At 36.8% G+C, this 11,631-nt stretch overlaps 3 protein-coding genes across 3 annotated transcripts; 1 reads left to right on the top strand and 2 right to left on the bottom strand.

The window, feature by feature from the left end:
* LOC104785031 (PTI1-like tyrosine-protein kinase 3) lies at positions 1,386-3,972 on the top strand. The gene is made up of 7 exons (XM_010510153.1): positions 1,386-1,593; positions 1,840-2,023; positions 2,361-2,738; positions 2,812-3,085; positions 3,177-3,309; positions 3,407-3,493; positions 3,583-3,972. Exons 1-7 carry the CDS (start codon positions 1,561-1,563, stop codon positions 3,712-3,714), a joined length of 1,221 nt encoding a protein of 406 aa, XP_010508455.1. The 5' UTR covers positions 1,386-1,560; the 3' UTR covers positions 3,715-3,972.
* On the bottom strand, positions 4,008-6,143 carry LOC104785029. Its single transcript, XM_010510150.1, has 6 exons — positions 5,280-6,143; positions 5,053-5,108; positions 4,833-4,942; positions 4,579-4,738; positions 4,388-4,480; positions 4,008-4,286 (listed from the first exon to the last, which is right to left on the bottom strand). The coding sequence occupies exons 1-6, from the start codon at positions 6,049-6,051 to the stop codon at positions 4,140-4,142; spliced, it is 1,338 nt and encodes a 445-aa protein (XP_010508452.1). The 5' UTR covers positions 6,052-6,143; the 3' UTR covers positions 4,008-4,139.
* LOC104785030 (CMP-sialic acid transporter 2) lies at positions 6,184-11,108 on the bottom strand. The gene is made up of 15 exons (XM_010510151.2): positions 10,771-11,108; positions 10,299-10,509; positions 10,002-10,118; positions 9,645-9,701; positions 9,268-9,345; positions 8,570-8,674; positions 8,330-8,452; positions 8,094-8,171; positions 7,555-7,624; positions 7,357-7,464; positions 7,058-7,191; positions 6,881-6,960; positions 6,669-6,717; positions 6,530-6,592; positions 6,184-6,434 (listed from the first exon to the last, which is right to left on the bottom strand). The coding sequence occupies exons 2-14, from the start codon at positions 10,452-10,454 to the stop codon at positions 6,542-6,544; spliced, it is 1,206 nt and encodes a 401-aa protein (XP_010508453.1). The 5' UTR covers positions 10,455-10,509; positions 10,771-11,108; the 3' UTR covers positions 6,184-6,434; positions 6,530-6,541.

Below are 11,631 nucleotides of genomic sequence, written 5' to 3'. Positions count from 1 at the left end.
TGCATTTGCCCTCGGGAACCGAACCTATGGGTTTTAATTTCTCGAAGAAGAAGGAGAATACATAGCATTCTGGTTTCAAACCTACATATAAGCAAAAATAAGGTTACGAGTTTTTTCAAAAGAACAAAGAATGAAATTTAGGTCTTGGTTTGGTTTCCTTTTTCTTTCGATGAGTTTGATTTGTATACAATTGGGCTCTCCCACAAAACTACAACGGTTACTTTTAACCTGTTACCGTTTACAAAGTCATTAATTCATCTGATCACAAAAATTTTAATATCAAACAGGGTGAGCTAGAGAGAGCGTCTGTATATATATGCATGATGAATGTGGCGATTTTGTAGTAGAGACTAGTCACGGCGAAATAACTATTATAGTTTCATTATGAAAAGACTAGACATGATTTGGTCATCATGATCGTGTTCTTCGTTGGTTTGACTGAGCACTCGCAGACAATACTTGGAGATCTTATATATTAATTTTCTCGTATAAATAGTTTAAAACGTAACGGGCGCACGAAGATAATATATCCTTAGCCGCCGCCAGGGGCGGAGGTAGAGAAGTATTAGGGGTGTCATATGACACCCATGAAATTATAAAATTTGGTTAAGTTTTCATTAAAATAATTAATTGCACATGTATAAGCAATCTGTTGACACCCCTCTAAAATTTTGTTGACACCCTTCAAATAAAAATAAACTCTGACTACTTTATGATTCTTAATATCTCGTTTTCTTTTAAGTTTTTTCTATAATTTGAAGATATTAACATATGATCATTAGGATATTTTGACAAACTGCTTGTCTTAGCCTTAACAAAATTTTAATCGATTGTATATATGTATGGTTAAACATAACTATAAGTTGATTAAATCATTAAACAGCAAAAGCATAATTTCTCAAAAACTTGGACTCTTCCTTTTCCATCTTCATCTTTAGAAATTAGAATGTTTTTAAAGTATGAGTAAGCTTAGAATTATATTTATAGTGAAATTTTGTAATAATTTTTTTTTAATATAACTTTTTCTTTTCAAATAAAAATATTATGACACCCATAAATAAAATTTCTGGCTCCGCCACTGGCCGCCGCGTTGCTCTTCTCTCGAAGAAAATCATTTCCCCACGTCTGTCTCTGTCTAAAACAGAACAAATAAACAAATCCTAGGAATATATTTATACGCAATATATATTACGTAGAGAGAGAGACTTTGAAGATAATTCTTATTCTTTTTGTGTTTTTTTCATTAGATATAATAAATTGACCAAATATGGGATGTATGTTCTATTCTTGATCACAACGCCTCTCTGTCGCTTCCTTTTGACGTTTTCTTTCTTTTCTTAGCTGTTTCTTTTCCTTTCCTTTTTATCTTTCGTCTCTTTCTCTCTTTAATTTTTCACGTAGTTATTTGGCATTCCAATTTTTTTTCATTCTTCTTAACGAGCGCACCCCTCCTTTCGTCTCTGCCTCTTGTTTGTCTACCAAATCTTTTCTTTTCGATCCGTCTCTCTGGTTTATTTCTCGTTGATCGATCGTTTGCTTCTTATTGCATCTTGATTTCTGATGGATCGTGATTTTCATCGTCGTGGTCAAGTGGTAAGCATTATACGCAATTTGATCTCTTTATTATTTATTAATACATGTTAATCAAGATCAATGCACATTAAATCCATATGTTTTTACAAAATTGCGTATCTAAAAATCTATTTCTAAAGAAGCGTAACTTGCCTCTATTTTGCTGCAACAATTTCAGACATATGTTGTTATTATGAAGGCAGAGTCCTCTGTTTTCATGCAACATTGTTAGATCAGCTCATTGATGTATTTTGATGAACTTTTCAGGCGAATGATCGTACACAAAGCAACTTTGTTCGATTGGATAAACCGAGAGCTGTAGACGATCTTGATATAGGCAAGAGAGGGAAGATGCGTAGGTGGTTGTGCTGTTCTTGTCATGTTCAAGAATCTTACCCTTCATCAGAACATAACCGTTTAAGAACCCCTCCTACTCGCCACCAGGATTACGGTATTGCTCTTTGTTCAACTAACTTGTGATTCAAGAAACTCATCATATTAGATTCTTGACCCTCTTTTAGTTGCATTCCATTGGAGCTTTTGGTCCATATATATGTTGCGTATCTTTTGCTTGTCCAGAGGTTAAGTAGCTTTTGGTGATTTGTTCCTTCCTTTGTTTGTTGGCAAGCTTTGTATTAAAAAAGATGTTTTTGTTGTTATGTCTCTAAATATTTCTTACTTTAGTAATAAATGAGTATCATAGTGATCATCACTGCTCATGTTTTTAGTCCAAATTTAAGAAAATGTGTAGTATTCAAACTTGATTTCAATATTCTTTGCTTGTGTAGGACGTAACAACAAGAAAACACCGGCTCCTGTGAAGCCTCCTGTCTTGAAGGAGCCTCCTCCCATCGATGTGCCCGCAATGTCATTAGCTGAGCTCAAAGAAAAGACTGGGAATTTCGGGTCAAAGGCATTGATTGGTGAAGGGTCCTATGGAAGAGTGTACTACGCGAGTTCGAATGATGGGAATGCCATGGCGGTGAAAAAGCTTGATAATGCATCTGAACCCGAAACAAATGTCGAGTTCTTGACTCAGGTCTCCAAGGTTTCGAGGCTGAAGAATGACAACTTTGTTCAGCTTCTTGGCTATTGTGTCGAAGGAAACCTTCGTGTCCTTGCGTATGAGTTTGCCACAATGGGATCCTTGCACGACATCTTACACGGTATGAAAGCTTTCAGTTCAAACATCAATAACATTCAATATAACTTGGGATAAAGATTTGATCTGTTACACAGGGAGAAAGGGAGTGCAAGGAGCACAACCTGGTCCAACACTTGAGTGGATGCAACGAGTCCGAGTTGCAGTTGATGCTGCTAAAGGATTAGAATACTTACACGAGAAAGTTCAACCTGCCGTTATACACAGAGACATTCGATCTAGCAATGTGCTTCTTTTCGAAGATTTCAAAGCCAAGATTGCTGATTTTAATCTTTCTAATCAAGCTCCTGATATGGCTGCTCGTCTTCATTCCACTAGAGTGTTGGGAACATTTGGTTATCACGCACCAGAGTAAATATCCTTCAACATCCAAGACTCGAAACTTCTTGATGATTCTTAGCAACTAAAAGATTGTAACTTATATACATTTTTGGGTGTGCAGATACGCCATGACAGGACAATTGACACAGAAGAGTGATGTTTACAGTTTTGGGGTTGTGCTTTTGGAGCTTCTTACCGGGAGAAAACCGGTTGATCATACAATGCCTCGTGGTCAACAAAGTCTTGTCACTTGGGTAAATTAACTTACTGATCCGACTTAACCTTTGCTTTCTCAGATTACTGACTCATTTGTTGGTTTATTTACAACTTTCTCTGCAATCAAATGTTCAGGCTACTCCAAGGCTGAGTGAAGACAAAGTGAAGCAATGTGTTGATCCAAAACTCAAAGGAGAGTATCCTCCTAAGGCAGTTGCAAAGGTATAAAAAATAGAAACTTCCTAATCATTGATATAAATCCAGTGAATACTGCTTAAAGCTAAAGTGTGTGTTTTTGATGGTAAACACAGCTTGCGGCGGTCGCAGCGTTGTGTGTGCAATACGAAGCAGAGTTTAGGCCAAACATGAGCATTGTAGTAAAAGCTCTTCAACCGCTCTTGAGGTCTTCAGCAACAGCTGTCGCTCCTCCAACACAAGCTTAATTCTTCTTTGTGGTTCTTTGCATATTGATTAACTCATTGTTTCAAGGTTTTTTCTTTACTTTATTCTTACTATTTACAAATGGAATGCAAATGGGCTTATAAAGGAGAGATGGTGAGTAGGAATTGGGATTCAAGTCCATGGTTGTGTTAAGTGTTACCTGTTCTTTTATGGGTTGATTCTCTCTATGAAGTCTTCTAAATTTTGTTGGCAAATAGCGCTTCAATATACATCAATTTATAACAAACTATATTTTCATTTATGATTTTATAGTATAAAGGAGTCACACAGACACTAGACTAAGAATATTTTGTGAACTATTCAATTACTTAAAAAATATTTCTGTTAAGTTTGGTATGACAGAGAGTTTGAAATTCTTGTCTGTCACTAGAAGTTGAAAAAATGGCGTCAAATCAATGCTTGTCTATTACCACTGCACCAAACCCAGAGCCTCAGCTGCACTTCTTTGACTGTCTTCACTGCAACACATTCCAACAAACGTTTTCAGTAGAGACTGTCGCTCTTCAAGCTTCATGAGTTTCTCTAAGCCTCTTGCAACCATTTCCATTTCAGCCTGAGTATCAGTAAACAATAAATGGCAGTTTTGTGAAAACATGGGAAGAGATTGAACGGTGAAAACATCTTTGAACTTGCAAAGAAACAAAAGGCACATACAGAGTACTCGTTGGGAGGAAATATGCGATGAATGAGGCATACTTTTGATAGTTCAGCCACCGATTCAGAATGTTTACCTTGTATCTCCAAAGCCTGCAGTAAAATGAAAATTTCTGAGAATGATGCATTTGTAAATTTGGAGAAAAAAAATAAGCAATACTGCTGACACTAGAAAAAGGGTAGAAAGTGACCCAAGCTTGTAGAAACCACGAACGTGTGCGTGCAGCAACCGCTGCAGAAACCATTCTAGCAGCATCTATCTTTGCAAGTCCAATGTTTTCAGCGAGCCCAGCAATAAACTCTCGAGCATCTTCACTGCAAATCTCAACAGAAGAAGACTCCCAAGGAGCTCTACAGAGAGTTACCAAAAAAGTTCAGAACCATAACATAAGACAAACGAGTAGAATCTACTTAATAGCGTAACAATAGGTCAATAAAGAGACACCTGCTGCAAGCATTCAGGACAAAATCAATAGATGTTCGGTAAAAGGAATCTCGCGTATTCGTTGGCTCAAAGGAGATTTGTACTCCAGAAATTCTACATACTCTACGAAGCTGAGTATAATTTCATAGCAACAACAAAGAGAGTGTTCTAGTTAATTCAAATCCCACTCAATAGAGTTACCACAATCAACTGGAAATAAGAAAGAAAACAAAATACTAACTTGAATAATATCATTATCTGTGATGTCCCTTCCGCTGGTTCTGTTATCCTCGATTCCTGGAAACCAAACAAGTAAGTTACATTGTAAAACTGAAATCTTTCAGCTTTCAGACTCTCTAACATGTAACAAAGCAAACGAAACGTCTATAAAGCTAAAAACTTGCAGGAACAAACAACAACATAAAGCAAACAAAAATGAGGACTTTAGCATGGAGTTCAGAAGCAGACCTCGAACGATTCTGTTAGCTTCTCTTTGATACTCTTCTTTGTCCACCACATCCAAGTTATGGCTACTAGGCAATGAAGCAGGCCACCATTTCGGCAAATTATTCTGAGACTTAAGCTGGTGATTTCTTCTAGGTATAGAGTTACTTAAAGAAACTTGATCAGAAGCTATTGAGCTATTAGAAGCTCTTGAAGTTGAACGAATGGTATCAACAGAGACAACCACTTCTTTCCCACCAAGACTCCTATCTCTCCTAACAACTAATTTAGGATTACTTTGGAAATTACCCTTTAAGGCTAATCCTAATTTCAAAAGAACCCTAATTGCAAAACCGAAAACGAGTCCAAGCACAACCACACCGCCGACGAACTGCATAGTCGATTTCTTGCAAGAAACGACGACTCTCCGGTTATCGTCGAGCGCGATTAGTGTTTGCAAGTCGGAGAAGGCGTCTTTGCTTGAATCGAGAAACAATTGGAACCTGGAATTAGCTAGTTTTGAAATCTGGTGAACGTCTAGGGTTAAGCTGAGGCTTTGGTCTTCGTTTCCGGCGGGAGACGTGGTTGTGAGTGTGAGGAGATTGCCGTCGGTGTAGTTGTAGGATGAGTCATTGGATTTCCGGTTGCGGCGAGGACGAGAACGACGGCGTTTTGGAGTGGAGAAGGATAAAAGAGGAGACTTGTAGGTTTGGGATTTGGTGGCGAAGAGTCGTGGGAGAGAAGAAGCTGAAGAAGAAGAAGAAGAAGAAGATGAAGACGAAGTCATCATGTTCATTGTGTGTTGTTCGCTTGTGGACTGAGAATGGAGAGTTAGTTGAAGAGCTCCGGTTTGGTTTAAGCAACCGGTTATTCCCGGTTCGGACTTGTGTAAAGTGATTTTATATTTATACTATTATAGAGAGCAAAAAAGCAATAGATTTTTAAAAATACATATAACGATGAGTAGTAAAAGTTTGTATTGTTCTATGATCTGAAGAAAGAATACAGATGTTTCTTAACGAACTTAACTAACTCTTTGGAGGTGAATTGCAGCACGGCGAAAGGACTCAACCTCTCACGGAAGTAGTTTATTGCGCTGAATCCGGCTACTAGTATACCATCGAAATCCCCTGATCTCTAAAATAATCTTGCCCAAAAGAATTCTTCGTAACAAAAATCCTGCAAAAATAAGTACAAATGCATTGAGTCTAAACATACTTGGTAGGTTCCTGAATGTCTATCTTAGATTTGATAGTATGATTTGTAGTTCTTACGTGGAGATGTTTTTATCTGGGAAGAAGTGGCTCTCGGTCGTCTGATTCAACTCGGTGACTAGCCTGCATAAACAGAGAAGAAAGACAAAACCATGATTAGCGTATGTCATAAAGATGGGTATGTGTGTGTGTTCTTCACCTCTTCATTTGCTCCCGCTGCCATGTTGATGAATAATGACTCTTTAGCCCTGAAGGAAATAACAGAAGAAGAAAATAAGTTAAATGGTGCAAATCCAAGGATATGAATCTCACACACTTTTTTCAGGAAAAAAAAGAACAATGCACAAGAGCAAATATTGCATCTAACAATGACAAGGTATTGAAAATATAATGATCAATGAAAACACTCACCCATGACCATCCTTTTCCTTAACTAATTCTAGGTTTCCGCTTTGTTGCTCATCTTTAGCTTTTGAAAGGGGTGAAAAGAACTGTATAAAAATACGAGGCAGAACAACATTAGAGATAAAAAAGGAGGCAGCCTCTTAGAGGCTCCTTAAAGTAGGTTAATTGATACACTTGGATTACCTGATGCATTGAAATGAAAACTATAGAAATCCCCAGAAGGAAATTCATGGTTAACACATGTCCAAAGAGTGCTGCTGATGCTATCCCAGTAAATATTGTGGCAACTGTGGATGAATATTTCTTCAAGATTGTATCTGAGAAGATACAGAGATGAAGACAACTTAATATCCATGTAAACAATCTTACTGAGAGGTTTTTATTTTCCAAACATATATAGCAAATTTTAAATATTGAACCTCCATATTCAGAACTAATCCATAAATTAATTGAATGTAACTACTAACTATTGTTACTTTTACCTGCATATTTGAAGAAAAAGGAGGATAGAATCCCTTGTGCTGCGTTGTTCACTATCAGAAACATAGTAGCTCTAGAATGACCTTGTAGGATGTCAAAACTGCCAGGACCTGTCGACACCATGGCAAAATCGTTAGCCCTGCATCTAACAGGATTTCAGAAGCTTTTATAGCATTCAATTTGCTTTAAAACACCCATACCTTTATATATAACAGTTCCTAATATTCCCAGAAAGTTGAATATCGCACCATAACCATAGAGAAATATGTTCTGCACCAGGGAAATTAAAATTTTACATTCAGAACACATACATTCAGAACGCAGGGGATGATCAACATCTTATAATTTGACAAGAGTAAAGAACAGGACTAATTCAACAACATCGCTAATAGAGCTGACTAGACCAAAGAACAGAGAAAGTTCAACAACACGAGACAAAAGTTCTGATCTAGACAGAAACTGACCACATCGTTAGTTAACACAACCAATTCGACCAGGGAATTGAGAAGAGAGTTCAACAACTCAGGCCAAGAGTTCCGTTATTTTCATAGAAACTGCTACTGGGATCGATGGTCTTACATTTTCCAGTGATGTGCCTCAAAGTTAACAATTCAAAAGAATCAACACCATTAACCAACAGTTACAAGCAACGGCTACCATGAGACTTTCAATGTTACAACAAGCCTTTCATTTCTCTGATGCTATATGGAAAAAAAAATGTGTATCAAGATTAGCTAACCTGAAGATAAATGCTTGTGTCGTACTGGCTCTTTAGAGCATACTCGTTGTAGACGGATGCCAAAGATGGGATAGTAACCTGCATGATGATATACTGAATAAGCGTCTAGCACGAATTACTACTTTTCTTTGATACAGCAACAGGTTAGCAATTGCATTACAACAGACTATGTGCATGAAATCACTTCCATACTAAATTCTAAGGGAAGGATATAAGATCCAAGAAATGTAACTTACAAAGATAAAGGTACAGATGTATGCACCCGTAGCAATTGGAACAGCCACAGTAGTAGCACCTTCAGGAAGAGAACGCAGCTGATTTACACTAATCCCTATCAGCAAGAGCGCAAGTGCTTCCCACTACAACAAAAAATAAGAAATTAAATCCCATTGAGTTGGAGGTAAGGAAGGTCAAATAGAATATATCTAATACTATAAAAACTACACATAAAGTAACCAAGAATAATTGAACCTGACCTGTATAATGGAAAACCGCCGCTTCATTATCATCTTCAGTAGTACAGCAATTACAAGAACCTTTAGATTGCTGAGCATCTTCACAGTAGCAGGATTGAAATATAGCTGGTACAGCAGAAAAGTGAATCGTTGTGTGAAACTAAATAATAGAAAGTAAGATAGAGCCAAACATTAGACAAGAAGGCTAGATATATACAACAGCTGAGCATTATGTAACTCTCTTATAAGCAATTTCAGTGTAACTTTCACAGCAAGCTCAAACATCTATCACCAAAAGGCAGCATGTCATATTGCAGAATGGGAAGATCGCGATAAGGAAAAACAGAGGGTGAGATAACATCTACTTAGGAATGATAGTATAATAATATTCTTAGGGACAAGTAGTGTCAACAAGGAGAGATGTTAAGTAACAAAATCAAGGATCAAAGTGACTATATTCTCGAGGAGCAACAAACCAAAGATTCTTACAGAAACCTCATATGAACTATGTTACACAACCATATTAGGCTTTCTGACATTCCAAAACCATTGCTAAGTTGTTATAGTGTCAAAATATCAAATGATATGTTCTCTCCAGAAAGCTAAACACCTTTTTACAGTAAAACTCAAAACAACTACGACAAATTTTCAGTGAAATTGAATTTCGCAGCTTTAATTACTAAAGGATGCAAAAAATGAAAATTAAGAAGCACATGTACCTGCATTGTGAACTTAAGGTAGTTATTAATGGCATACAGCCCTGCTGGAACAGCGAGAAGCACATTGTTCCGAGCTGCCTGCGAAATAAAGGCTCAAGTTACTGCAACTTGCCCTATAGCTAGTATACAAATAATTATTCAAGAGTTTATTTAGAGTTTAATAGCAGGAACTAATGTAGGAAAAATTATAGTATTAGATGGATGCTGGATCTAGTGGTGACATAACATCTAGATTTCAAACAATCATGCTTTGAAAACCATATGTATGACATATACCACATCCATTAGACATTATGATTTAAAAGAACTAAATCTTAATATGAGACTGTGCCACAATCCTAGTACTTCCAAATCGCTTAATTGCCAAGAAGATGTACCTGGACAAACGTAGAAAGAGATAGTAGAGGCTTCTCTCCAACTTTTTGGTGTCTGGCCTAAAATATTACCACACAAAAATTGAGTATTAAAAGGGAGACTAATTTTTGACGTAAACCAAGAAACTGACAGAAATGAATGTGAACCCCATCTCATTCCATTACTAATTAATCAACCTCGGCACGCTCATCATGAAACGGAATATGAATTTACCCCTCTTCAACAACCTTAGCAATTGGTTTCATATTCTAGTGCAGAAGAAACAGCTACCAAGTAGTTTTGAATGCAAGAAAGAAACTTAAACGGCCCACAGACAAAACTGAAATTTCCCAAGAAATGAAGTCAATTCAGAAACGTACCTGGAATAATAGCATGACAATGGCAAAAATAACTTTTGCGATTTCTGTCAAGAAGTTGACGCTAATAGGACTAAAGTTGAACTTTCCATCCACTTTACACATATACACTAACACAGGCTGCAAGGACATAAGGAAACAAAAGAAGATAAATATTAAGAAAATTTAACAACAAATGACAACAAGAACAAGCTACTGGAATTGTACATGATTCAACAACAAGTAATCACAGATGCATCGTAATAGTAATATTGAAATCGCTAATGTTTAAGACAAGTCGTGGGAAGACAACAATATTACCTGTAGACCAACTAGCATGCAGTCACCGACTACCAAAAGGACATTGAGGGCTTTTTGTTTAGAAGAGACTCTAATCTTGTGTTTATCATAAGCCCTTGATATAGCTCTGCTACTGGGAGAAGCCAACCTTGAACGACATACGCTGCACTCAGCCATCCCGTTCTGTATAGGCCTTTCCCAAACTAACGAATTCTCTAGACTGAGCTAAAACCTGCATAACAGACAAAACAAAAAACAGAAGCAATCAATAAAAAAGGAAACACCTTTGAAACAAAATATCATCAACTCAATTGAGATCAGATCTCTATAGCCATAAAACCCACAATTCAATGAGTGAAAAAGTAGATCTTAAAAACCTTAGAACATAAAAAAAATGTAAGCTGAGAACTGAATCAAGCATTGTAAAAATCAAAACTTTTATTTGCTACGGGAAAAAAATAATAAATAAGGGAACCAGATCGATGAGACAAACCTCAATCAAACAATAAGATGAGACCAACAACGCATTCCAAAAGCAAAACCTCTTCCCGCTTAAGATCCAGACGATTACTCTCTGTCTAACCTCAACCCCTGCTCGTCTATGTGAGATCTAAATTACATAAATTTAACAGGATCTCAGAACTCTCCTCGAGCTGAGAGAGAGAGAGAGAGAGAGAGATGAGGAAGAAAGAAGATTGATGAAATATGAATGCGTCGGTCGATTGAAGTGCGCTCTTGTTCTCTCTCACGCACGCACGACCCTTCCCTTCCCCTTTGTAATGTGTTTTTTTTTTTTTTTTGCTTTGATTTCACAACACCGTTTTATTTTGCGTTTCTCTTTTTGTATGGGAAATAAATAAACAAAACATAAAACATCCCATAAATAAATAAAAATAACAAAATCTAAATAAATAATATGTGTGTCTCAATCTAGCGATGACACATGCGGATTGTGACAGACCAATAAGATTTTAGTATTGAGTGGTAATGAAGCCTTCGGTGAGGCTGATATGTCATGCGGGTGATTGGAGAGGGGAATTTGTATTTGTATTTGTATACAAGTTTTTGGCTTTTTTTCGGTCGAATGTTTCTTTCGCTTTGGACTTGTGTTTTGTTTATCTCTGACTAAATGTAACTTCGTTTTAGTTCTTGTTTTTTTGTTTTATATACTTACTTTAACGTACACACACGAACATTAACTGGTTTTGTTGTTGTTGTATGAAATAGTATCTAATTAATTAAGGACTTTGCAGATTGACTAAGCATTCGTTTTTTTTTTTTGACAATCCTACTAAGCATTCGTTTTATGATCCGAGAACTTCATAAATAGTGCTGGAGTACTAAACTAGCATTC

Source organism: Camelina sativa, chromosome 5 (genome assembly GCF_000633955.1).
Source record: "Camelina sativa cultivar DH55 chromosome 5, Cs, whole genome shotgun sequence".
Lineage (NCBI taxonomy): Eukaryota > Viridiplantae > Streptophyta > Magnoliopsida > Brassicales > Brassicaceae > Camelina > Camelina sativa.
This window is presented reverse-complemented; position numbering and strand designations above follow the sequence as displayed.

What these genes read in the sequence shown, in the direction of transcription:
- LOC104785030 (XM_010510151.2), bottom strand. Translation starts at nt 10,454, where the DNA reads ATGGCTGAGTGCAGCGTATGTCGTTCAAGGTTGGCTTCTCCCAGTAGC. An exon ending in ACCTTAAGTTCACAATGCAG is followed by an intron (nt 8,675 to 9,267) that starts GTACATGTGCTT and finishes CTGCTGTACCAG; the next exon opens with CTATATTTCAATCCTGCTAC. An exon ending in GGCGGTTTTCCATTATACAG is followed by an intron (nt 8,453 to 8,569) that starts GTCAGGTTCAAT and finishes TTTTTGTTGTAG; the next exon opens with TGGGAAGCACTTGCGCTCTT.
- LOC104785029 (XM_010510150.1), bottom strand. Translation starts at nt 6,051, where the DNA reads ATGAACATGATGACTTCGTCTTCATCTTCTTCTTCTTCTTCTTCTTCA. An exon ending in AGCTAACAGAATCGTTCGAG is followed by an intron (nt 5,109 to 5,279) that starts GTCTGCTTCTGA and finishes TTTGGTTTCCAG; the next exon opens with GAATCGAGGATAACAGAACC. An exon ending in CGTGGTTTCTACAAGCTTGG is followed by an intron (nt 4,481 to 4,578) that starts GTCACTTTCTAC and finishes ATTTTACTGCAG; the next exon opens with GCTTTGGAGATACAAGGTAA.
- LOC104785031 (XM_010510153.1), top strand. Translation starts at nt 1,561, where the DNA reads ATGGATCGTGATTTTCATCGTCGTGGTCAAGTG. An exon ending in CTTGCACGACATCTTACACG is followed by an intron (nt 2,739 to 2,811) that starts GTATGAAAGCTT and finishes TCTGTTACACAG; the next exon opens with GGAGAAAGGGAGTGCAAGGA. An exon ending in CTCCTAAGGCAGTTGCAAAG is followed by an intron (nt 3,494 to 3,582) that starts GTATAAAAAATA and finishes TGGTAAACACAG; the next exon opens with CTTGCGGCGGTCGCAGCGTT.